Source organism: Mesoplodon densirostris, chromosome 5 (assembly GCF_025265405.1).
Source record: "Mesoplodon densirostris isolate mMesDen1 chromosome 5, mMesDen1 primary haplotype, whole genome shotgun sequence".
Classification (NCBI taxonomy): domain Eukaryota; kingdom Metazoa; phylum Chordata; class Mammalia; order Artiodactyla; family Ziphiidae; genus Mesoplodon; species Mesoplodon densirostris.
The window spans coordinates 19549367-19576185 of NC_082665.1; the positions used below are offsets into that span (position 1 = coordinate 19549367).

At 39.0% G+C, this 26819-nt stretch overlaps 1 protein-coding gene across 2 annotated transcripts; it reads left to right on the forward strand.

Moving 5' to 3' along the window:
• The first annotated feature begins 2714 nt into the window (after window positions 1-2714).
• On the forward strand, window positions 2715-25323 carry MRPL39 (mitochondrial ribosomal protein L39). Of its 2 annotated transcripts, XM_060099781.1 has the most exons (10): window positions 2718-2830; window positions 3626-3832; window positions 5618-5757; window positions 8270-8369; window positions 9441-9508; window positions 12964-13076; window positions 15590-15655; window positions 16875-17028; window positions 22284-22347; window positions 25253-25323. In XM_060099781.1, the coding sequence occupies exons 1-10, from the start codon at window positions 2767-2769 to the stop codon at window positions 25258-25260; spliced, it is 984 nt and encodes a 327-aa protein (XP_059955764.1). In that variant the 5' UTR covers window positions 2718-2766; the 3' UTR covers window positions 25261-25323. The 2 variants fall into 2 exon arrangements, with proteins under 2 accessions (XP_059955762.1, XP_059955764.1); XM_060099779.1 differs by lacking the exon at window positions 25253-25323 and having other exon boundaries at window positions 2715-2830; window positions 22284-22596.
• Window positions 25324-26819: the final 1496 nt, after the last annotated feature.

Sequence of the window (26819 nt, forward strand, 5' to 3'; positions counted from 1 at the left end):
ATATATCTCATTTTTCTTCCTCATAATTCTTTAGATTCAGGGTCAACATTTACGGTAGGAATACTACATGGATTATTTGTTTATATCACAACAAGGAGGCACAAATAATGTCAAACTGTCCCATTTTGGGTGATGACAAGTTTGACCACGACGTTAAGGTGGTATCCACCAGATTTTGCCATTGAAAAGTTTCCTTTATCCCTTTATATTTTGTCCGTAATCTGTGGGGTGATATTTGTGAATATCTTGACCCTCAACAAACTTTCCCCATTGGTTTTAGTATCCACAGATGATCCCTTCCTGAATTAAACATTACATTGGTAGTTGCAGAATGGTTGACTTTTCCCCATTCTGTTATTCCTACTCTACGTGTTACCTGGAATTCTTTTGTAAAGAAAACGTCCTCTCCACTCTCTACTCCCATTTATTTTTGAGTATCACTATGGGCTCATGGATTTTTAGCATACATAACGTCATAATCCTTCATCATTATTCTTTTTGTAATTCAAACTAAATTTGTACAGTGGGAGCCCCCTTTAAGCTGGATCCTATGTCCTTTTAACAGGTTTCTTCCTGTCTTTGAGTATTTTCTTGCCTTCTGGCACAATAAGATGCTCCAAGTTCACCTTTGATATTTACTGTCACAGACCTGATTCTTTTTATTTGGGAGGGAAATTGAGAGAGTGAGACTAAGATTTGGGGAGGGGGGTGATAAAGAAGGGGGCAAGATAGGAGATTTAGGGTAAGGAAATATTTTGGGGGATTCTTGGCCAAATATCCAACTCACGTAGGTCTCTCAAGCTCTCCCAAGCTGAATTTCCTCTCCTAGAAAATGAAGATTAATATGCTTATTGCATGAGTAGGTTGTGAGAAAACCTGACTGACTGGCATGTTCAACATGACTGGCCATACGTTCAGTATTTGTTGGACATGATCATTTCTAACATCTTTCCAGCCAAGTTAATTTCTGTGATACTTGTGACTTCCAATCACTGTTTCCTGTGCAATTCATGATTAAACTTGCTTAAATTTATGTTCTGAGGCTTTAAGTATCACTCTAAAATGTTCTGAAGGCAACTATATGAGGTTAAATGGGGACAGACTCTAAAAGGCTAGCGAAACAAAGATCACCAAGGGATCAAATTTAAGGAGGAAGCAAAAAATACACATTTTTTGCTGATACATACACATCACACATATATATTGATGTATGCATATTTCGTGTTTTGAAATAGTATCTTAATTGAGAGGTGATCCGGTAAAACGCAGACTGGGTTTAAATCCAAGTTCGGACACTTACTTACATTCCTCATTTAAAAAGTGAAGATAATTATACTTTCCCTGTGCAGTTATTGCGAATGTACAATTTGGGCCAAGGTGACAGATCTAACAAGCACAGAGCCTTTTTTTCTTGCAGTTTTATAAATAATGTACAACTCTGTTTAAGGTGTACAGCATAATGATTTGACATATGTATATATTGCAAAATGATTACCACAATAAGTTTAGTTAACATCCATCACCTCATAAAGTTACAAAAACAAAATACTTTTTCCTTGTGATGAGAACTTTGAGAATTTACTCTTTTAGCAACTTTTTAATACACCATATAGCATTGTTGATTATAGTCATCATGTTGTACGTTACATCCCCAGAACTTATAACTAAGTTTGTGCCTTATGATCACCGTTCCCCAATTTCCCTGCAGGAGGGAGTCTTATGGTGCCCATCTGTTCCTTAGCCAGTATCACCACCTGGTGGAGGTGTTTTTCAATTGCAAGTCAAGGAGCAGAGTGAGGAAAGGCCTTGGGCTGAATTTGTCAATTTACATGATTGATTTAAATAAAGCTATAGCAGTAAACAACTTTGAATAAGAGCATTTCCATACTTAACCTCTGGGATGCTTACTTCAATAGCAGCAACATCCTAGTCGGACAAAGGAATCAGACACTGCACTGAATGCAAAGGCATTCAGTCATTCAACAAATACATATTGAGCACCTACTGTGTGCCACGCTGCGTTCTGGTTGCTTGGGATCCATCAGTGAACAAGAGACAAAAATTCCACCCTTTAACATGGGATCCTTTTAACGTGCTCTCTATATAGTATATAAATTAATCTAGATAATTTGTAAAACGCTCTATGGATTACAAAGTTCCCTCCAACGTCAACAGGACACGTTTTGAGGTCCATATTACTACAGCTAAACAAATGGAGAAGCCGGACGCAGACCCACTCCAGCTACCCTAAGAACTCACTCTTGCAAAAAGGAGAGTTAAGCCAAGAGCTTGAAGATGCCATCGACGTGGCCGGCCAGGCTGACCACGAAAGTAAGAGTAAACAGAAGTCATCTTTTCTCAGTTTTTCTCCCCAGAAACATACTTTGAGAGAAACAAGGGTTTCGCCCAGCAGGCGGGGATCGAACCTGCGGAGGGCGGAGGGTGACGACGCGTGTCGGGCTCTGCGGCTCCAAAGGAGACGCTTGTCCCCCTGCAGAGCCCACCGGGTGGCCGACCGGCCGCCATGGGTCCCAGGACCTCCGGGTCATCCTCCGAGCGCCAGCAACAAGCCAGGCTCTGGACTCCGGACCTCCAGCGACTGACTCTCAGCGAGGAGCGAGCGCGCCCCCTGGTGGCGGACGCAGCCCTTCAGCCCGGCCCGGAACAAAACTCTCCGACGGAACCTGGGGTGCGCGCTCGGAGTTTCCGGGGAAGAAGACGGAAAAGGACCTGCGCGCGGCGGTTCCTAGCGCCGCGGAGGAGGCAATGGCCGTGGGAACCTGGGGCTTGCGGCTCTGGCGGGCCGCCCCCGGCGGCGGGGCTGGCTGGAGTGAGTTGTAGCGGCCATAGGGTCAGGGAGGGAGGCTTAGAGGATGGTGTCTGCCCAGGTTGGGCCCGAGGCGGGTCCTGGGGGGGCCCCACGGGGTTGGGGGCCGAGGAGGGTCTTTTGAGTCCCTGCTGTGTTGGTCGCCCTTTCCCGGCCTTGGGGTGCTTATCTCGGGACGCGAGAGGGACGGGGAGGGCAGGGGCGGGGCCGCGGGAGGAGCTTGGGGCGCCCCTGGGAGGGAGACCACGTCCCGGTGCAAACATGTCCTTATTTTTCCACTGGACTCGTACATGCCTTGCCAAATCCTCTGATTTGGGGTTTGGAAAATAAGCTTAGCATTTCTCGCTCTACATATGGAGAGTTTTGGCGTGGGACCTGCAGTCTCGTGGAGCTTTCTTGTCCCCAAGACCTTTTCAAAGAGACAGTTTTGCTCACCTTTCCACTGACTGGTCTGGTTTTGACTCCACTTCCTGGTTACTTTTTACCCTTTATTGTAAAGCACAGATTGGAATACGACCGAGGAAAGTGGTGGGAAGTGGCGATCTGATGGTGAAAGAGCAAAGTTGAAGTAAAGGCGCGGATCAGGGCAGGCTGCACTTCTTTTCCGTGGGTGTTTTAATTATCAATATTAGAAAGGGGTTTAAGTTTACTTCTGAACTCATTTTGGTGAACAGCGTCTAAAATTCCCTTGCCTCCTATTCTTTCCTTGTTGGAGGATGGTGATACGGGAGGGGAACAGGGTGGGGCAATATATTATTTTTTTGGTCAGTATTCACATTTATTGTAACTTCTGCACAGGATTTATAGCAACATCACCTGCTTCTCAGCTGTCACCGACCGAACGGACAGAAATGCAGAATGATCTCTTTAACAAAGAGAAAAACAGGCAGCTATCATTAACTCCCCGAACTGAGAAGATTGAAGTGAAGCACGTTGGGAAAGCTGACCCTGGCACTGTCTTCGTCATGAATAAAAACATTTCAACTCCTTATAGCTGTGCCATGCGTAAGTAACGAATCAGGGTACCATTTTGAAGATTTTGCATAAATCAGGAGAAGAACCGGTGCAGAGGAGACAAGATGCTATAATTGCTCCCTGAACTTCCCGGAAGTTCTCCTTTATCTAGCATCTTACTGTGTGTTCACTGCGGGCTTAGCAGTTGAGGGCACTGTGGGTCTTGAAAGGTTGGTGCTGTAACGCATAGGTTGTCCTGGGACTTGCTGGAATCTGGCTGAGTTTAGAGAGCTGTCATTGTTTCCTGCAGGAGGCAGACCTGAAAGCATTGCTACTAGTGTGCTTGCCCCTTTTAGACACACTGTGGTGTAATGGGAGCAGTCACCATGTGAGTCCCATTAAAGGATTTTGGGGTGGAGGGACTGCCCTGGCCTCAGATGATCAGCTGTTTTTGGCCTTCTTTTCCTTTCCTGCTCTTTATAGCCTAACTTAAGTCTTTTATCTGCTCACCACTTGCCTCTCTGTGTGTTGTGTCTTTGTTTACATTTACTGTACATGTGAGTGCATGGGGTGAATGTGATTGGGGTAAAAATATTTGTTGTGTTCATATCTTAAGGGAGAAAACAAGGCCCTGTGTGTGATTTGGTGTGGAAATGAAGGGAACAAGGCCTCTATGTTATTTTCGATCAAAATGCTTTTGTAGTAGCTTTGATAGAACTGGTAACGTTTAAATTCCGAAAGAACGAAACGTAGATATGTACACCTACATACTCGCTCATATATGACTGGCTGCATTGTTCAGATGTTTGGAAAACTCAGTAATGATTCCATTTAAGGAGTTAACTTTAGTTAAAAGCTTAAGCTGACCTGCCGAGTGTGTACTCTCAATCTTCCTTTACTTTGGCACTTGAATTAGTACTTACAATTGCTTACTTGTTTGGCAAGCATTTATTGAACCTCTGCTGTAGGATAGGCATTAGGAATGCAGAGGAGGCTAAGACAAAGCTCAGGCCCTTAAGGAGTTTTACACACATCACACGTAGAGATGAAGCCTCTGAACCACTCTTAGCGTAACCGCTGACCTCAGACTTGCTTGTCACTCATACCGTCAGTCATTCAATAAATTTTATTGAGTACCTAGTGTATTTCAGGCCTGATGCTAGTCTCTAGCTATACTGGCGAGTGAGCAAAAATAGGCATGATCCCCGCCTTATGGAACTTATTTAGACCTGTGGTTTGACCACTTCTGTGAATAGCTCGGTACTCAAAAAACATCTAATCAGAGTTGGAGTTGCATTCTGGAGTCATATAACAGACCAGAGCTGATTGGTTTATGTGTGAATTCATACTGATAATTATTGAATAAAAACTGGTAACTGTGGTATTTAACTTGAAGAGTCCATGTTAGGGAAGTAAAGATGGTTTGGGAGCAAGACCCCAAACCATGTAGAACAGACTTGCTGGGATGTATATTTATATATTTTCCCTTCTAAGTCGTGTGTGCATATAGCCAAATATATCCACGATGCTGCTCTCTGAATATTTAAGGGTAGCTCTTGGAAAACTATTTTATTACTTAACAATTGACAGATTAATTTCAAGTTAGACTTAGCCTTAATGATTTTTGTTTGGGTAATTTCATTAATAATTAGCAATACATTGGATGTGTTGGGAATTATGTTTTTATTGGCTACAAATCATTTTTTTCTCCCCAAAAAAGACAGCTTGCAGAATCTTGCCTTTCTATTGTTTTATTTCTTAACGTAGCACTTAATCATGTAATTTTTCACTTGGGTTTTGTTAGAGTTAGATCTTCAATCTGTTTTAAATTCCTAGATTTAAGTGAGTGGTACTGCAGGAAGTCCATTCTGGCTCTTGTGGACGGACAGCCTTGGGACATGTATAAGCCTTTGACCAAGTCATGTGAAATTAAATTTCTTACTTTCAAAGATGATGATCCAGGAGAAGTCAATAAGGTATTTCTGCCTCTATGTTCTTTTGTACCCCTCCCCCCAGTTTTTTTTCTAGTCTTTTTTTTAAATTAAAATCTGTTTCCTATGGAGTTTGAAATGTACAAATCTGGCCAAGGTGAAATGTTGTACTGTACTAGATAATCAGGGTTTTACTTGGTAGATTAGGCATGTTCATAGTTCAGAAATCCTCAGTGGCATTAATGGCTCTGTATTTTGGTTTGAGAAAACTAAAAGACATTCATATCTTTGTTCAGCTTACTTTTATTAATCACCCTATATATTGCAGTAGTTTCATTCTTGTCTTTCACCATCTTTTCTGGATTATTTCAATAACTTTTTAACTACCCCCCCCACCTCCCCACCCCCCCCTTTTTTTTTTTTTTTTTTTTTTTTGCGGTACGCGGGCCTCTCACTGTTGTGGCCTCTCCCGTTGCGGAGCACAGGCTCCGGACGTGCAGTGGCCATGGCTCACGGGCCCAGCCGCTCTGCGGCATGTGGGATCTTCCCAGACCGGGGCACGAACCCATGTCCCCTGCATCAGCAGGTGGACTCTCAAACCACTGCGCCACCAGGGAAGCCCTCGCCTGCCTTTTGAGCTTCACCTTCCATGGCATCTTTCCACTTCCTCTTTGCTCCAGCCACACTGGAGGACTTGGTCACTAATGGTTTCTGTTGTTACCCTCCTTGCTTTTGTTGATGCTCTTCGAGTATTTTCTTTCCTCCCTATTAAAATCCTGTTTATCTGTTATAGTTCAATTAAAATGCCATATGCTCTGTGGAACCTTCTCAGTTTCTTCTTGTCAGAATGAATCGTTCTTTTCTTCTGGGCCTCAGAACACGTGGCTAGTGTCTAGATACAGTAGTTTGATTTTCCCTTGTAATACGAACTGTTGAATGTCCTGGATTCTTGGCTCTGTGAAGACAGGGATCATGTCCCTTATTAGATCTTGTCCTTGACTTACACAGTAGGTATTTAATAAATATTTGTTGAAATGAAATACTTAAAGAAGGAAATGGTAGACATGATAATAGTAGTAGCTAACATTGAACATTTATTGTATATCAGGCACTGTTTTAGTGATTCACAAGTATTAACTCATTTAATCCTCATTAAAAAAATTCCATAAAAGGTGCTATTATCTCCTTTTTACAGATAAATAAACTGAGGCAAAGAGAGGTGTCTTACCCTGACCAAGGTTACCAGATTGCTAAGTGGCTGAGCCTGGATTTGAACCTAGGCATTGACTCTGGAGTTCATCAGACATTAAAAACAATCAAGTCAGATAGGTGAAGAAGTGCATTTTGCTACCAGCCTTCAAGGCCTGGGTTTGCATTTATTTTTAGTGTATTTGTGTGGTTGTGTAGAACACATTCTGGAGCAGTCTCTGCCATGTGCAACCAAATGAACCCACTCTTGTTGTCCTCAGATATGGACAAGAGCTTAGGAAAGTTAAGTGCCTAGTTATAGTAGTGCCAGTACAGAGCTTAAGATGGTGTAGGACTTATGTTTCTCTTTATGACTCTGGGAAGGTCATTGCATGGGTACCCATATTGGGCATGTCCATGGATCAAAATGCTAGTGAGGTGAAAGCCCAGTTAATAGTGAGATTGCTTTGTTATAAATATGAATAACCTAAGTGATATGTGATGTTAGGTATAGGATAGGAGTCATAAATAATTTTTTTTTAAAAAAAATTTATTATTTTATTATTTTTATTTATTTATTTTTGGCTGCATTGGGTCTTTGTTGCCATGTGTGGGCTTTCTCTAGCTGCAGCAAGCGGGGGCTACTCTTTGTTGCGGTGCGTCGGCTTCTCATTGCGATGGCTTCTCTTGTTGCGGAGCACAGGCTCTAGGCGCATGGGCTTCAGTAGTTGTGGCACATGGGCTCAGTAGTTGTGGCTCGTGGGCTCTAGAGCGCAGGCTCAGTAGTTGTGGCGCACAGGCTTAGTTGCTCTGTGGCATGTGGGATCTTCCTGGACCAGGGCTTGAACCCATGTCCCCTGCATTGGCAGAGGGATTCTTAACCACTGTGCCACCAGGGAAGCCCATAAATAATTCTTAAAAGTTGGCTTCCATTGTAAAGCAATTATACTCCAATAAAGATGTTAAAAAAAAAAAGTTGGGTTATCCCTCCATATTTATGTATGTTATAAACAGGTACATTTTAATATATTTGTTTTACTTCAGCACAAGTTTGTTAACAAGTTAACTTTATCCTGGGTTAAAAATAAAATTACTACTGATGGTAAAACTATTTATTGGTTGATAAACATTATAGTGTCTGATATCTTATACGAACATTGCCAACCACATGAAGTTGGTGCTTCATTCTTTTGTGGGTTTTGCTTGGTGGTCGTCATGTCATGGTCTGATGGTAACCATTGCTAATTGCGGAGGATGGACAGATATTTGAGAAATGGTTCCTAAGTCAAAAGTCAACCTAAATTTTAATATTAAAGAAATGTTGGTAAATCTTGTGTTTATTATGTTTGTGTGTATTTTATTTTTCTAGGCTTATTGGCGTTCTTGTGCCATGATGATGGGCTGTGTGATAGAGAGGGCATTCAAAGATGAATATGTGGTCAGTTTGGTCAGAGCTCCAGAAGTTCCAGGTGATGTACACATATAAAGAAATAAATAAACATATATATATATATGTGTGTGTGTGTGTGTGTTTATATATATATATATGTGTATATAGACACACACTTTCTGTAATCTTTGAATATTTTGGTACCTATTTTTGTTGTTGTATAGAGTTCACTTCTAATTTAGTCTAATATAAATTACCATCCTACATACATTTATTAGGGTAACAAAATCCATCCTATTACTGTCATATATACCTTCTATTTATAATGGTAAAATAATCCATTTTATTTAATTATTGGCGGTCAATTTTTATTAACATAATAGAATTAGAGGAGAATGTTTCTTTTGAATGTGAATTTCATGTAATTATATTGTATCAGTATTTATTTCTTACCATTTTAAGTACTTATTTCCAAACAGAATGTGAGGACAAGGAGATATGAGTATAAATAGACTTCTGTAGAAAACTGTGTTTAGGTGGTACCATTTCACCAGAAATGACCCTGACACTGGAGAGGAATACCATTTGGGGGAGGTGGAAGAGTTCACATTTTTTGTAATTTTCCTAAAACTAGGATTTTGCAACTGTATGTGTAGTAGGATCACAATGGTATTTTTTTAAAAAGGTGGAAGTTTATATACCAAAAAATATTTGATTTGGCAATAAATGATTCTAAGCAAAACAAAACAACAAAAAATGAAGAAATTTAGAAGATATTAAAAAAGAAATTAAACATTTCATGTCCGTTTAGTTACTCATCTACTTATTAAATATCTTACTCTTTAGGAATTTTTATATCTAGTAACTAATATTTGAGATCTCTATGGTGGTAATATTCCTGAAGAAAAAGTGAATGGTTAAAAAATACTGGTGATGTTGGGTTAACAAAAAGTGAGTTAGTTTTATGGTGGGGGGAAAGTTGGTACAGCTCTGACAAGCAGCTGGAATACTGGTGACAATTTTATAATTTGTAGTGTTGGGAGAGATTGTTGACCCTTCATTTTATGGTCTAAATATTCATTTGTTGCAAATTAGTAACTTTCTACCCTAACAGATTTGACTTTGCTTTTTATTTTGGTTGGATTTACAGTAATCACTGGAGCCTTCTGCTATGATGTAGTTTTGGATAAGAGACTTGATGAGTGGATGCCAACAAAAGTAAGTCTACTCTTTGGAGTATTAATTTTACAGTCTCTGCCTTTCTTTGTTAGAACGAGTCCTGTGTTAGTATTGTTGAATGGTACTGCATGTCGAGGGTATTTAAAAGAATCAGTCAATCTTTATTGTTGCTTTTTAGTGTATTTAAGACAGATGTATATGATTGAGGATATTCACAACAGCGTGGTACCCAGAATAAAATATAGAAGCTTAACTATCTTGGTTGATGTGGGGGCGAGGGGCCTAGAGCCTTACCTCCTTGGATCTTCAGAGCACAATTTGAAAACCACTGCCCTAAGCCATTTTAAGCCTATTGCATCCTGAGATCTTCCTATCAACAAGGGTTACATTGAGAGTGGGGGAGGGGTGAATTAAAATATCAGGCTTTGACAAAGGTAACTGAAATAGCAGCAAACTAAATAGCAGCAAACTAACCTCTTCTGGAATGGTCTTCCTTCATAAGGAGGGTGCTCCTTGTTGGTCTGGGACTGGGGTAGCAGCAGGAGCCTGGCTAACAGAGTGAATCTAGACCAGGTGCTGTGTAGGTAGAGGATGCTGATGGCTTGCAAAAGTCAAGCCTAGAGGCTTAGTTATGATTGGGGAGAACAGACAAATGCCTAATTCTTAATTAAGCAAAACTGTATGTCCTACAGATTGGAAGTCTGGAGATCAGAAGAGGGGAGGCAGTGTAGCATACCATTTTATCAATTCCACTATGTACATTTTTTCACATTTTAATATCTCTGAAAACAAATGTGTCTTTTGTTTGTTTATATAACTTTTTAAAATTAAACTGTTTTTAGTTGAAGAAAATTATAGATACACATGGAGTTGTAAGGAATAATACATAGAGATTCCATGTTCCTTTTACTCCGTTTCCCCAATGGTATTATCTTGCAAAATCATAGTACCATATCACAACCAGGATATTGACACTGATACAGCCAAGAACATTTCTATCACTGCCAAAATTACCCACGTTTCTCTTTAGTCTCCATCTGCCCCCCATCCTTAAACTGTGGCAACCACTAATCTGTTCTCTATTTGTATAGTTTTGTCATTTCAAGAATGTTATGTAAATGAAATCATTCAGTATGTAATCTTTTGGGATTGACTTTTTTCACTCAGTGCAATTCTCTGGAGCAAATGTGACTTACAGTAGATAGTATCTTATGATTATAACTGGTAATGTTTTTTCTTAGTGGTGCCTCTTGGATTTAGTGAAATATTGTAGTTTCTAAAAGCAAAAATTTTGGAGTCAGCCAGCAAATGCATGGAAAGATGCTCAACATCACCAATCATTAGAGAAATGCAAATCAAAACCACAATGATGTATCACCTCACACGTCAGAATGGCCATCATCAAAAAATCTAGAAACAATAAATGCTGGAGAGGCTGCAGAGAAAAGGGAACCCTCCTGCACTGTTGGTGGGAATGTAAATTGATACAGCCACTATGGAGAACAGTATGGAGGTTCCTTAAAAAACTAAAAATAGAATTACCATATGATCCAGCAATCCCACTACTGGTCATATACCCTGAGAAAACCATAATTTAAACAGGCACATGTACCACAATGTTCATTGCAGGACTATTTACAATAGCCAGGACATGGAAGCCACCTAACTGTCCATCATCAGATGAATGGATAAAGAAGATGTGGCACATATAGACAATGGAATATTACTCAGCCATAAAAAGGAATGAAATTGAGTTATTTGTAGTGAGGTGGATGGAACTGGAATCTGTCACACAGAGTGAAGTAAGTCAGAAAGAGAAAAACAAATACTGTATGCTAATGCATATATATGGAATTTTATAAAGCTGTACTGATGAACCTAGTGGCAGGGCAGGAATAAAGATGCAGATGTAGAGAACAGACTTGAGGGCATGGGGTGTTGGGGGCGGGGAGGGGAAGCTGGAGTGAAGTGAGAGAGTGGCATGGACATACCAAATGTAAAATAGCTAGTTAGTGGGAAGCAGCCACATAGCACAGGGAGATCAGCTCGGGGCTTTGTGACCACCTAGAGGGGTGGGATAGGGAGGGTGGCAGGGAGGCTCAAGAGGGAGGAGATATGGGGATATATGTATATGTATAGCTGATTCACTTTGTTATACAGCAGAAACTAACACACCATTGTAAAGCATTTATACTCCAATAAAGATGTGAGAAAAAAAAAAAAAAGGAAATCACAAATGACACCTGAAAAAAAAAATTTTGGAGTCAGGGAAGATCCAGGTTTAAATGCTGGCTTTGACAGTTATTTCTTATGTAATCCTGCCGTTACTGCTTAATATCAAGAGAGAGAGAGGAGGGAAACAGGAAGGAAAAAAGAGAGAGAAAGGGAGAGAGGGAAGAGAGGTATTGGGAGAGATGGGGGTGGTGAGGGGAGAGGTTGGAATGGTTTCTTCATGATCTGTGGACTTGTGGCAATATAATTTCTTTTTTTATTCAAGTCTGTCAAGATTCTTAATTCATTGGGGGAGTTAAGTAAAAACTAAGGAGATGAAAATTTAAGTCTCATTATGTATGAAACTTGCTGCCTCCTTTTCCTTTTTTTAAAGATAAAACTTTAAAAAAGAAATGTACTAGTTAATTGCAGGCACCATGGAGTTTAGAAAGTGGGGGAAAGTTACAGTCAAGTAACAGCTATATTAAACTATTAATGTGCATTGGTTATACAGAAAATTATCCATTTAAGAATGGAGAAGAGTCATTTCATTCAAAGGAGTCTATTAGGAAGTTTATGGAAATAATTTTATTACAAAAATTATTTGTATAATAGTGCTTGATCTTTTCTATATTAGTTATGATTTATAGTGTGAGAACTCAACTATAGTTTTTATTAAACTCATAAACATTGTTAATGTGTATTAATCATTTTAATTGTGTGAAATTGACATTTTCATTAAACAGAAATTTCTAATATTGGATTTATGCTATATTTTGGACGTGGCCAATGATGACATTACATTTCCTAGTGAAAGTTTCTGAGTCACATAAATAATAATTTTTTCCTCATGCATTTATTTAAAAAGCTTAGTTTTACTCATAGTGTAAACAAATTTTTGTATCTTACCATTTACTTATTAGTATTTCTACTTGTTGCACCATCATTGTAATAAACATTTACAGGGTTGCATAATTTGAATGAAATGTTTATTAAAATGTCTTTGTAGAATTATCCATAATAATTATTTCTAATACAGGAGGCTATTTAATTACAAGTTAATTACAAGTTTTATAGTTTGTAGAATTGGGAGAAATTGCTAATTATACATTTTATGGTTCCAGTATTTAATTGTTGCAAATTAATGCTTTCTTTCCTAGAAAATTTGCTTTTTGCTTTTTGTTGTAGTTGGACTTACAATATTAAGCATACAGTTTTATCAGCCTTATAGGGAAATGGTTTTAAGTAAATTGTTACGAAAGGTTAATACTTTCATTTTTAAGGAGAACCTACGTTCCTTCACAAAAGATGCTCGTGCTTTAATTTATAAAGATCTTCCATTTGAAACTCTGGAAGTTGAAGCAAAAGTGGCGTTAGAAATATTTCAACACAATAAGTAAGTGTTGGCTTCCTTTTAAACAAAATTAAACCTCCCAAAGTTGTATGTAATGAAGAAAATTCAGCTCTTAATAACTTTCATACTTGATGTATTTATGTAGCACACTTTTTACTTTTTAGCTCTGGGATCTCTTTTCTGCACCAGCCTATTTGTTTTTGTTCATCTCATTATTTCACTGAGAAGAAGTGCCCCTGCCACACCTTTGATAATTTTCTTACTTTGTCGTACTTCTCTTTTTCTTTGGCTAGTCCTTTTCTTTATATCACCGTAGCAATATGTTTCCCTTTTTTCCTTCCATTGTGAAATGGTAGCCTACGTTAAGAAACTGCATTATTTTGAATTTAAACTTAAATTTATTTAAACTGTTGCATTTGGCAACCTTTCCTTCCCATCTTTCCACTCTTCAGATGAAAAGGGTAAGACAGAAAATGAAGGCAGCTAACAGCTGAAGTAAAACGTTCACACAGATCTTAGTCTTCTGTATGGGAATTAACCATTCGATAGATTTTCTTTGCCAACATGTTAAATCCTGCCTGCCTTCTCAATTCCCTTTTTCACTCAGAAAACTTCCAGTTTATCTTCTACTAATTGTGAGAACATAAACTAAATTTTAATGTTAAACTAATTAAAATTAGAATTAATTAGAAAGGAATATCTGCATTGCAAAAAATCATATAGATACTAGAGTCTAAAGCCAAAATGTGCACCTGCAAATTGTTAAAGGTAATGGATTGGAATTTCTTTAGCTATTTATAAAATGAGGCACAGATTCTCATGGGGCTAGTTTATAATATTTAGCATATTTTGGAACCAGTATACTTAGAAAGCAGTAGGAATATACTGAACTGGAGTACAAATAATTCTTTACAACTAAATTACCATTAATTCTATAAGAAAATTCCTTAAATTATCAGAATTTATCAAGTCACCACCCCTACCAAAATTCTAGGGCTGTGTTGTCTAATAGAAATATAATATGAGTCATCTATATAACTAAATTTCCTAGTTAGCTACATTAAAAAAATTCAAAATAAAGGTGAAGTTAATTTTAATAAAACAATTTTATTTAAACAATGTATCTGAAACATTTCAACATGTGATTGATATTAAAAACTTAATATTTTATAATTCTCTTTTTCATACTAAGTCTTCAGAATCTGGTGTGTATTTTACACTTAAGGCACATTTCAATTAGGACTAATTACATTTAAGTGCTTCATAGCTACCATATTGGGCAGTGGTACTCTAAGACTTTCATTTCATGTTACACTGAGATTTCCCTTTCCTCTCACTCAACTGTCAAAGTCTAGGAGAGGCTTGTAGGACTTTGGTAACTTTAGGTGAATGTGTAAAGGGAGGTGGGAGATCATTTAGGGGCAAGTTTGAGGAGACAGAGTTTTGGAGGTTGAAGGTGGATCAGTGATGGGGCCTTTCTCCTGTAGGGGGAACTTTCAGTGGCTTTGCCTCCCAGGGGACAGGAGTTTCTCTTAGAAGTGGGTCAAGAGGAATAAGTATTCAAGGGAGTTGGCTCCCTCAGTAATCATCAAGGCTCTGGAAGAAGGGGTGTGGCAGTAAGTGGATGTTTTTGCACAAACTGACGCTTCCCAACCTTGCCACACATGTGTAATGTTTGTTTAGCATTCTGGGGTAAATAGGCAAGGCTCTTAATAGTAAGTGGTAAGGTCATGATTTGAACCTGGGCTGTGCAGTTCCATCTGTACTATTCATTATACTGACAGACCCTAGTGGATTTGGGAGACATTTAGGCTGTAGAATTGATGTGACTTGGTAATGAATTGGATGGAGGGAATGTGGTGGGAGAAACAGGAATCAGGGAAATCTCTGAAGTTTTTCACTTGGAGATGTGGGTAGTTGGTGGTGTCATTTACTAAACTAGGGAATTCAGGAATAAGAATAAGTTTGGTGAGAAAAGAGAGGGTAAGTTTTTGTTCAGTTTGAGAACTTGGGAGTGTAAGATGCTTGTAGACACCCTGGTGGATGTCTGGAGTGTTTTGGATATACAGTTTGGAGCTCAGAAGAGGTATGTGGCTTAGAAGCAGAGGTGTAGAAGATATAAACACATAAGTGATAATTAAAACGGCAAATCAAGGAGCTAGCCCGGAGAGGATGCTTAGAGTGAAAAGAGTTTATGGACAGAATCCTTGAAGGGCAGGGAAAGAGCAGGGTGACCAGAGAGTTAAAATAACAAGCAGTAGGGAATGCCACAGAAGCTGGTGGAAAAGAACACTTTGAGAAGTGGAGGTGAGCAGTGGAAGTAAGGACTAAAGAGTGTCCATTAGGTTGGCACCAAGGAGAACACTTCGGTGGAGTTGTGAAGCTGTGGCCAGAGTGAAGGAGGTGAGGTGTGAATGGGAGGTGAGGAAGGGGAGGTTCCGAGTGTAAACCCCTCTTGCAAAAATTATGGCTGAAGAGGAAGAGAAAGGGAAGTGGCTTTAAACACCTTTTTGTACATTTAGAATTAAAACATTTGTTTCTTTGCTGCTTTTTAGGTACAAATTAGATTTCATAGAAGAGAAGGCATCTCAGAACCCTGAGAGAATAGTCAAGCTACACAGGTAAGTAAAAATATAAAAATTGACTGCTATGCTAATTTATAGGAAGGTTTAGTTTTATTGTTACCTGACTGGTGTATGACTGGAAAAGATTTGTACCTTAATTTGTTGTTCTGACTACCTTACTTTTTACTGCTTTGTTCAACTTTTTGCTATGGTGGTAATTGGAAGCTTTAAGTCATCTTCAGGAACAGTTGTGGTTTCTATTCCTCATTTTATTGTTTGTTATTTTTATTTCTGAAAGAGTTGGAAACCATTGTAAGAAAATGTAATTTTTAGAGTTAACTTTGAAATTCGGCAAAATGCTCATTGTTATGAATTGAACGTGATTCATATGTATATAGAAACATGAATACTGACTAATTAGTTACTACTTATGTTACATATAAGGAAGTTATATCACATTGTGCTTTCTGATGCTGGGATGAGAGAGGTAAGAATGCATTATGCAAAAATGGCTTCACGGCCTGTATCAGTTTTCTCAACTTCATGTTTTCTTGACTCAGATTTAAATTTTTTCCTCTAGGAAGCTGTCTTACATGCTAAATTCTAAACTCTGTTGCAGTTAGTTGTTATAAGGTGATAGGATATCAGTTTTAGACATTGGATCCACTTGATAGCATGATGTGTTCAGTGATCTTAAAAATCTTTAAGGGACTTCCCTGGTGGTGCAGTGGTTAAGAATCTGCCTGCCAATGCAGGGGACACAGGTTCCAGCCCTGGTCCGGGAAGGTCCCACATGCCGCGGAGCAGCTAAGCCTGTGTGCCACAACTACTGAGCCTGTGCTCTAGAGCCCACAAGCCACAACTACTGAAGCCTGTGCGCCTAGAGCCCGTGCTCTGCAGCAAGAGAAGCCACGGCAGTGAGAAGACTGCTCACTGCAACGAAGAGTAGCCCTGCTCGCCGCAACTAGATAAAGCCCGCGCGCAGCAACAAAGACCCAAAGCAGCCAAATAATTAATTAATTAATTAAAAAATTATTTTAAAAATCTTTAAATTTATATCAATGCTAAGTAAGAAAAAGATTCATTGATTTTAATTTCTAAAGTTTTAGTCTCATCACTTGATATTGTTGTGTCAGGGGCTATTAGAGATGGAATTGATCCACATGGATTGTTCTTGATTAGGGATGTAGTGGCAAAAAGAATGAATAGATTTTTTTAACTGTTGTAAGTGATTTGATTTTGAGGTTTTATTTGTTTATTTTTTAAATCAAATCAGATGTGGTGACTTCATTGATGTGAGTGAGGGCCCTCTTATTCCAAGAACAAGTATTTGTTTCCAGTACGAAGTGTCAGCGGTTCATAATCTTCAAGCCACCCAGTCAAGTCTTGTACGAAGATTCCAGGGTCTCTCTTTACCTGTGCACTTAAGAGTAAGTAAAGCTTAAAGTTTCAGGTCATTTAGTTTGGGTGTGGGTGTGATTCTGGTCTTGATTTTATACCAATTTGAAGGACATACATTTTAATTTTCATTAAGTTGTGTAACACTAATAGTTTGTCAACTTGGTTTTATGATTAAAAATAATTTTACCCAGGATGTAAACAGATAATTTACAAAAGAAGTATTAGTTGAAAAAATTAAATCAAATTGAGATAGTTTTTCTTTTTATAATTAATTAATTAATTAATTAATTAATTCTTGGCTGCATTGGGTCTTTGTTGCTGCGCGTGGGCTTTCTCTAGTTGTGGCAAGCTGGGGCTACTCTTTGTTGCGGTGTGTGGGCTTCTCATTATGGTGGCCTCTCTTGCTGTGGAGCACGGGCTCTAGGTGCACAGACTTCAGTAGTTGTGGCATGCGGGCTCAGTAGTTGTGGCTCGCGGGCTCTAGAGCACAGGCTCCGTAGCTGTAGCGCATGGGCTTAGTTGCTCCACGACATGTGGGACCTTCCTGGACCAGGTCTCGAACCCGGGTCCCCTGCATTAGCAGGCAGATTCTTTTTTTTTTTTTTTTTTTTTTTTGCTGTACGCGGGCCTCTCACTGCTGTGGCCTCTCCCGTTGCGGAGCACAGGCTCCGGACACACAGGCTCCGCGGCCATGGCTCGCGGGCCCAGCCGCTCCGCGGCATGTGGGATCTTCCGGGATCGGGGCACGAACCCGTGTCCCCTGCATCGGCAGGCGGACTCTCAACCACTGCGCCACCAGGGAAGCCCAGCAGGCAGATTCTTAACCACTGCGCCACCAGGGAAGTCCGAGATAGTATTTTTAATACTTCAAATTAGTATGGAGGAGGGTGCAGTGAGGAGTAATGGAGCACATATTGATAGGACCTTCAAGGGTGCCTTTTGGCCTTAACATTTGGCACGTTCTTCTCCCTATTCTATTTTGAGGATCTACTCCATATCATTTTCCATATTACTCCCACCCCTTGCTAATCCTTTTATTTTTTTAATTAAAGTTCTGATTTTGAGATAACTGTAGATTTATTTGCAGTCCTAAGAAATAATACAGAGAGATCCCAAGTACCTCTACCCAGTTTTTCCAGTGGTAACATCTTGCAAAACTGTAGCACACTATCACACCCAGAGTATGGACGTTGATACAGTGAAGATACAGAACAGTTCCTTCACAAGGATCCCTCATGTTGGCCTTTGATAGCCACAGCCACTCACACCCACTCCCCTCTGCCCCGCCTCCACCTCCTTGCTTCTGGTGACTTCTCACTTATTCTCCATTTCTATAATTTTTTCATTTCAAGAATGTCATATGAATGGGATCATTCACTATTGTGATCTTCTGGGATTGGGTTTTTTCACTCAGCATAATTCTCTGGAGATTCATCTAAATTGTTGCATGTATCAGTATATCAATAGTTTGTTCCTTTTGGGCCTCCCTGGTGGCGCAGTGGTTAAGAATCCGCCTGCCATGGGTTTCCCTGGTGGCGCAGTGGTTGAGAGTCTGCCTGCCAGTGCAGGGGACACGGGTTTGTGCCCTGGTCCGGGAAGATCTCACATGCTGCAGAGTGGCTGGGCCTGTGAGCCATGGCCGCTGAGCCTGCGCGTCCAGAGCCTGTGCTCCGCAACGGGAGAGGCCACAGCAGTGAGAGGCCCGCATGCCGCAAAAAAAAAAAAAAAAAAAAAAAAAAAGAATCCGCCTGCCAGTGCAAGGGACACGGGTTCAATCCCTGGTCCGGGAAGATCCCACATGCTGTGGAGCAACTAAGCCCGTGCGCCAACTACTGAGCCTGTGCTCTAGATCCTGCGAGCCACAACTACGGAGCACGAGTGCCACAGCTACTGAAACCCGCGTACCTAGAGCCTGTGCTGTGCAACAAGAGAAGCCACCCAATGAGAAGCACGCGCACTGCAACAAAGAGTGGCCCCTGCTCACCACAACTAGAGAAAGCCCACGTGCAGCAACAAAGACCCAAGGCAGCCAAAAATAAAAATAAATAAATTAATTAAAAACAAAACAAAAAAACACAGAAAAAAAAATTGTTTGTTCCTTTTAATTGCTGAGTGGTATTCCTTGGTGTGGATATACCACAGTTTGTTTAGCCGTTCACTTGCTAAGGATATTTGGGTTGCTTCTGGCTACTTTGGATAAAGCTATTATGAATAAAGCTGCAGTAAACATTGGTGTATAGGTTTTTGTGAATAAATGTTTTCATTTCTTTGGGATAAATGCCCAGGAGTGCAATTGCTGGGTCATATGGCAGGGACATGTTTAGTTTTTTAAGAAACTACCAAGCTAAGTTCCAGTTTCTGTTCCCACCAGCAGTGTGTGAATAATCAGTTTTTCTAATCCTTGCCAGCACTTGATGTTGTCAGTAATTTTTATTTTAGCTATTCTGATGGGTTTGTAATGGTTTCTTATTTAATTTTAATTTACATTTCCCTACTGGCCAGTTATGTTGAACATCTTTTCATGGGCTTACTTATCATCTGTATATCTTTTTTTGATGAAATGTCTGTTTTTCTCTTTTGCCCACATTCTAATTGGATTGTTTGCTTTTTTACTGTTGTTTTGAGAGTTGTTTGTTTTTTGATATTCTGGATACTAGTTCTTTGCTAGATATGTAGTTTGCAAATATTTTCTTTCTGTCTGTAGCTTGTCTTTTCATCCTCTTAACAGGTTTTTACAGATAGCAGTTTTTAATTTTGATGAAGTCCGGTTATCAGTTTTTCCCTTTATGGATCATGCTTTTGGTGTCAATTCTAAGAATTAAAGGCCCAGCACTAGATCCCAAAGATTCTCCCCTATTCTTTTTCCTAAAAGTTTTATAGTTTTATATTTAAGTTTGTAGTTAATTGAGTTAAATTTTGTATGAGGTGTGAGATTGAGGATGAGGTTCATTGTTTTCTTTTTCCCTATACTTGTCAAATTGCTCCAGTACCATTTGTTGAAAAGGCTATCCTTCCTCTGTTGAGTTGCTTTTGTACTGTTGTTAAAAATCAGTGGTCATATATGTGTGGGTCTATTTCTGGTTTCTCAATTGTGTTCCATTGATTTATGTGTCTCTCTTTCAGATATCACACAATCTTGATTACTATAGCTTTAATAGGTCTTAAAATGAGGTAGAATAATTCCTCCCATGTTATTATTTGTTATAAAAATTGTTTTAGGGGCTTCCCTGGTGGCGCAGTGGTTGAGAGTCCGCCTGCCAATGCAGGGGACGCGGGTTCGTGCCCCAGTCTGGGAAGATCCCACATGCCGCGGAGCGACTGGGCCCGTGAGCCATGGCTGCTGAGCCTGCGAATCCGGAGCCTGTGCTCCGCAACGGGAGAGGCCACAGCAGTGGGAGGCCCACGTACCGCAAAAAAAAAAAAAAAAAAAAATTTGTTTTAGCTATTCTAGATCCATTGCCTTTCCATTTAACTTTAGGGTAATCTTTTTTCTATCAATAAATCTTGCTGGGATTTTCATTTTTCTTTTGCCCTACCTAGGTACATGGGGAGTTTCTTGCCTTTTGGGAAGTCTGAGGTCTTCTGCCAGCGTTCAGTAGGTGTTCTGTAGGAGTTGTTCCACATGTAGATGTATTTCTGATGTATTTGTGGGGAGGAAGGTGATCTCCACATCTTACTTTTCCGCCATCTTCAATGGTTCTCCCTTGCTGGGTTTTTGATAGGAATTTTATTAAACCTGTATATCAGTTTGGGGAGAATTGATGTCTTTACTGCATTGAGCCTTCCAATTTATGAACACAATATATCTTTTCATTTATTTAAATCTTCTTTCATCCCTTTCATCAGCATTTTTTAGTTTTTACCATACGTGTCCTTTACATGTTCTCTCCACACACCTTCCTTTCCTAGCTTTTTCCATTTCAGTAAATGATACTGTCGTCTAGCCGGCTGTTTGAGGTAATCCTTGATTCTCTGTTTTCCTCATAGCCATGCCCCATCCCATCCATCAGCAAGTTCTTTCAACTCTTAACCCTAAAACATGTTCCGAATGCATCCACGGCATAGCATCTCATCTACTACTGCTTCCCTCATCCCTGTCGCTCTTTCTCTTCACTCCCCTTCTTTGCTTTCATCCTTGCCCCCTACAGCACATTCTCTGCTGAGTAGCCAAAATGAAGCTTTTAATATACAAATCAGATCATGCAGTTCCTCTGCCCCAGACGTTCCAGTGGCTTCTCATGAACAAATGCCAGCCCTTCACTCTGTCTCACAAAGCCCTACGTTGTGTGGCTCCTGCCTCTCTCTCTCTGACTTCATCTTATACCGCTTTCTCCGTTACCCATTATATTCCACTCACACCTTAAAGTCTCCCACCCGCTGCTCATTCCGCCTGAGCCAGGTATGGTTTTCCCTTTAACATACCATGCTGCTCTTCCTCCAGAAGGTTTGCATGTACGTATTTACTAATTTTACCTTTTATTACAGATTTTACCAGCTCATCCAGTTTGAAATAGTCCCTGACCCTCCCATATACCTCAGTATCACCTTCAACTGAGTTAGTAACATTGATGTGGTCGTTTTCCACTTTGCAGTTTTCATTTATGCATTCTGATAATCCTCTGCTACATAAGATTGTTAAGAATTAAGGAAATTGGTTCTATAACTTTACTGTTGTCTTCATTAGTTTTTACTTGTTCTTTACGGTAATTTACTAAATCCTCTAGGTCTGCTCTTTCAGTGTGAGATGTCACAGTTGTTTTTTTTTTTTAACATCTTTATTGGAGTATAATTGCTTTACGATGGTGTGTTAGTTTCTGCTTTATAACAGTGAATCAGCTATACGTATACATATATCCCCATATCCCCTCCCTCTTGCGTCACAGTTGGTTGTTAATGAACCTTTCCTTGTGATTGCTTGTGATTTGAAGAGTGACCACTAGCGTGTTGGAATTGGCTATTTAAGAAAAGAACAGGTGGAAAAGTGGGGCAGATTTTTGCTTCCCATTAGAAGGAACGTGTTCTCCGGTGGTAATGATTAAGAAGGACAGAGACGAAGAATGGCATATTCAGTCCTAAGTCTTTTTTTCTTAAATGCTAAACAAAGCAGCTGCTCTGTATAGTACGTACCCTTTTTCCCTACTTGAACTCACTTTTGGAACCACTTAGCCTCATTAGTACTGCCTAACTTTTTATGTATTTGTTTTAAAACCTATGTAAAGACTCAGCCTCTTCTATTGTAACTTTTGTGCTTTATATAATTCATAGTAAATCTTTTCTTCTCAAGGCACATTTTACGATATGGAATAAACTATTGGAAAGGTCTCGGAAAATGGTGTTTTTGACAACATGTGAGTACATTTCTATGAAGAAATTTTCCTTGAAATTAAGCAACCACTACTACCACAACAACAAAATAATAAAGAAAAAAGAAAAGAGAAAGAAAGAAAAAAGTAATTAGTTGTCTAAATAGCTAAAGCGGTATTGTGCTTGTTGACCCTGTTAGTATATTGGCAAGAGAAAAGTTGTTATTTGGCAATTCTTTTCATTTTTATTTGTTAGCATCATGGGAATGATATTGTAGAACTTGAAGAAAAATAAGAATATTACTGTATAGTAGTTGTAGTTCTTAATGGTTGTAATGGTGTTAATTAGGTCTTGATAATTTTTTGGTAAACTTAATGAACATTTAAAGATTCGCCAGATATGAGTTAAAGCTGCCTTGACAGTTGACATATTAAATATGCAAATGTCCTGAAGAACCAAATTTGAATACTTATATGTTACTGTCATTTATTCTGTGTCACTAGCATCTAGATTTCACAAATAGGAATGATTATATTTCTTGACCACGATTATCCCTGTTCACTCTTTCAGAGACTAAGTGTTAACTTTTTACTTACATTATCTGATAGCTATCCTGTGTAATCTGGCCTCATGAACCCTTCCTAGTTTCCCTAAGTTTCCACTCTAGTCAAGCTTACAAGTACACATCAAACTTACTTTCTTGTTTCTTTGTTTTAGTTTACCTTCTTCTGTCACTTCATTTTTTTCCAGCTTTATTGAAATACAGTTGCCATACAACATTGTGTAACTTTAAGGTATACTGTGTAATGATTTCGTTATATCTGTATATTGCAAAATGATTAACACAATAAGGTTAGTTAACACATCCATTATCTCAGAGAGTTAGTTTTTTTTTATGGTGAGAAGGTTTAAAATCTCCTCTCTTAGCAACTTTCAAATACGTATTGCATATTGTTAACTCAAACTTATGCTCAAATTATGTTTCTTTATGACAGTTATGTCTGGACTCTGTTTCCCATCTTCCTCCTGTCTATTTACATCCTACTCATTCTGCAAGACCTTGTCCAAGTCTTACTTTCTCCATGTACCATTCTCAGAGTAATCTCTGAACAAATATCCATCCCTGCAATTTCTGCTTGATTGTATACCTCCTCATATTGTTTTCTGATTATTTTTGCTAGTGCATTTACATTGTGTTAACCCATTCAGGGTTTGTTGTATACTATGTGTAATGCCAAAGTTTGAACACAGCACTTGGCATATGGGGGATTACCCAATAAATTTTTATTGATTATTTTGCATGATGATGTGTAAACCTAGTCTTTATTAATGATTTTACAGATAGAATTCACTATTTAGGCACTTAGCTATAATGTTTTTGTGTAAAGGTGATGTAAATTTTCTTTTTCTCATGAGAAGAAAGTGTTTTTGAATAGGAAGAATAACTTTGTCTCTTTGGTTGGTCACAATGTCCATTTTAGATTAAGAAACTAGAGAAAAAAATGAGTCTATAAGAAATGTAGAAAAATAGTAGAGACAGTAACCTAGAGTAGTATCTAGTAGAAATCAGTGAATAGCTGTTTTCGCAACATTTATTTTGGTTCAGTTTCCTTCTTCCACTGTTTGTTTGCTCGTCTAAAGGGAGTAGGTTAAACATATGGTTCATTGATTTAACTACACAGACTTATTGAATGTTTGTTATGTGCCAGCAACAGTGGGTACAGTAATGAACAAAATCTTCTTGCTGTCCTCAAGCAAGTTACTTGAACAAGATAACTAGACTTAGAAGCAGACAATTCAGGTGTACATGTGGGGCTCTGGCATAAAGAAGAGAAGGACCCAAACCAAGCTGGGAGGGGTTGGTTAAGGAAGCTTTCCAGGAATTGGTGTTTCTTAAGCTGGTTTTAATGGGTGAATAAAAGTGGGCCAGGCAGTTAATTTGCTTGAGGATGGGTTTATCTCAGAGGAAGCTACTCGCCTAAGAGGTGTGGAGGAATGGAGTGCGTGGTGAATGTAAGATGAATCTGGATGTACATGTAGGGTGGGTGATGAGTCCAGATTAGTTTGTTGGAAATAGAACATGAGGGGCTTGTCTTCCATGATGTGGAATTTGTATTCCCCTCCTGAAGGTGTTTGGAGGTAACTGGAGAATTTGAATAAGGGAGTGACAGGTAACTGGAGAATTTGAATAAGGAAGTGACCTATTGATAAACTATTCCTGTGTAAAAGCTCCTTCTGGGGGCAGCATGGAAGATAACTGTGACTTAAGCCATAGTAGATGATGAGATCCTGAAGTTCCGGCAGGGCAGTAAAAATGGCTGTGAGAGTTACTTAGGTGGAATTAATAGGACTGTTGATTAAATATGCAGGTAAGAGAACTGTGGATTCTCTCATGCCAGGCTTGGGCACCTGGGTAGAGCCCTTCACTGAAATAGATAATGCAGGAAGTAGGGCAGGTTTTGGGGGTGATGAGGGATACAGTTTAGCTCTGTTTGTTTGCTATATCTGAGTGACATATAATAGAAATATTAACATACAGATATCTATTTCTACTAAACCTGTATTATACTATATTCAAAGTAGAATTATTGATTTTTTTCAACAAAATAGATTGATTTAAAATACCTTGTTGCAGCACTGCTGATAGTTTTCTTATACGAATGATTTCATTTTATAGATGAAAAATAAAATGACCATCTTGAGAAGCCTAGATATATGCCTCAGGTTGTATTTTTAATGGAATTGTTGTACTTGGTAATTTATATTGGGAACTTGGTCATGTAAGTTTTCTTCTCTTTCTACTTAACTTTCTATAGTAATTACTATTGAAGGAGAAAGAAAAAGACAGGGTCATTGTAAGAGAAAGGCTGTGCAGTGATTTTAAATGGTGGGTGAAGGGTAAAACTAAAAGTGTTTATTAGAAAAGTAAAGCTATTTATGTTTTTACAGGTACCTGAAGATCAAACTCGGCCTACAGAGGAAAGTGTATCTGCCTAGTAACTTCCTCAAATTTAGATATGTATAGTAAATTAAAATAAAAGTTTTCTATGTAATGTTTGTGTGTGCTTTTTGTCTTTTTCTGCCTAAGATGTATACTGATGTTTACTTTTTCCTTTTTCTAAAGGATAACACAACTTATGTTCACAGTAAAAATTTTACACAGAAACACCCCTGTCTCCTCCTCTCCCTGAATGTAACACTTTGGCATGTTTTCTCCTTTCAGTCCTTTTTTGTACATGTGTAAACATATATGCACAAATACCAATGCCATCTTTTACAAACATAAATAGGACCATCCTAATTCCCATTTTTCACTGTTGTAAACAGTGATGCATAAACATCATTGTGGCAAGTGGCAAGTGTTTGTGGATGGATTAACTATTTACTGAGTAACTGAGTATTTCCTATATACTATATATATGGCCATTGTGCTGAGCTTTTCACATGGAGTCTCTTATTTAATCCTCACAACAACCTGTTGAGAAGGTGTTTCCATTTTATAAATGAGGAAACTGGGGAGCATAGAACTGGCAAGTAGCAAAGCTGGAATTTGGACCCAGGTGCTTTCACTGACATGCTCTCATGTACCACTCTCTTGTTCATGTTTAACAGTTATAGTATGTACTTGCGAATCTTTCTGAAGATACTGATAGAGTTATAGTCATTGATTTGTTCATTCATCTATTTCCTAGTCCCTGAATGATCTCTTTCCTCTAGAGTTGAATTTTTTGCTTATCTCAGTCTTTCATGTTTCAGGCTTTTTTTTTTTTTTTTTTCAAATCTAGCGATTGTTGGTTGTTAGTTTTAGTTGATAATGTGGCTGTAGGGAGGTTGAGTGGTAGCTCTGTGGTATGGGCGAGGTTTGGCTTCTCAAGGTGAGTAGGTGAAGCTGGCTGTTAATGATGGGGATGGGGATTTTCTAAGGCTAGAATGAAGAGACTGTCAGTCTTGGTGACTGGTTTCTATAATGACTAATCTCGTTCTCCCCAGACTGTTCTTTTCTTTTATGAGATCCCTCCAGTATCTTACCTGTGGGCAAATATCTGGATTCAGGCCCTTCTGTATTTGGAGGTAGGGGGTATGGGGTAGAGAACAACTGGTTTGTATATAAACCTTCAGTTGATCCCATTCTCTTTAGCCCCTCTTCTGTCTTCTGTCTTCCACCATCTTTGAGCTTCTCCAGGCCAACTGGGCAGGTTGGCTCTCTTCTGCTGGACTTCCACATGTATTCTAGGCGGTGACATCCTCTACTGTTGCATTGGTCACTTCACTGTCTGTCTTTTAGCAACTGGGCGAAATTTCTTGTCTGCTGCTGTTTTCCTCTCCCATCCCCTTTGTTGTCTGTGGATTTATACTTTGAATTTCTTTTTCTTTTAAAAAATTGTGAAGTATTTTGAGCTTACAAAAAATAATTTAACAAACCCTTATTTGGATGGACATTTTTCATGCTTTTTGGGCACCTAGCCCTGCTTGAACATCCACTTTTTGTTGACTTCCCCCTTTATGTATCTTACCA

Bases quoted from the DNA above. Each gene is read 5' to 3' on its own strand.
- MRPL39 (XM_060099779.1), top strand. From the start codon at position 2,767: ATGGCCGTGGGAACCTGGGGCTTGCGGCTCTGGCGGGCCGCCCCCGGC. The intron at 2,831-3,625 runs GTGAGTTGTAGC...ACTTCTGCACAG, and splicing joins CGGCGGCGGGGCTGGCTGGA to GATTTATAGCAACATCACCT. The intron at 5,758-8,269 runs GTATTTCTGCCT...TTATTTTTCTAG, and splicing joins ATCCAGGAGAAGTCAATAAG to GCTTATTGGCGTTCTTGTGC.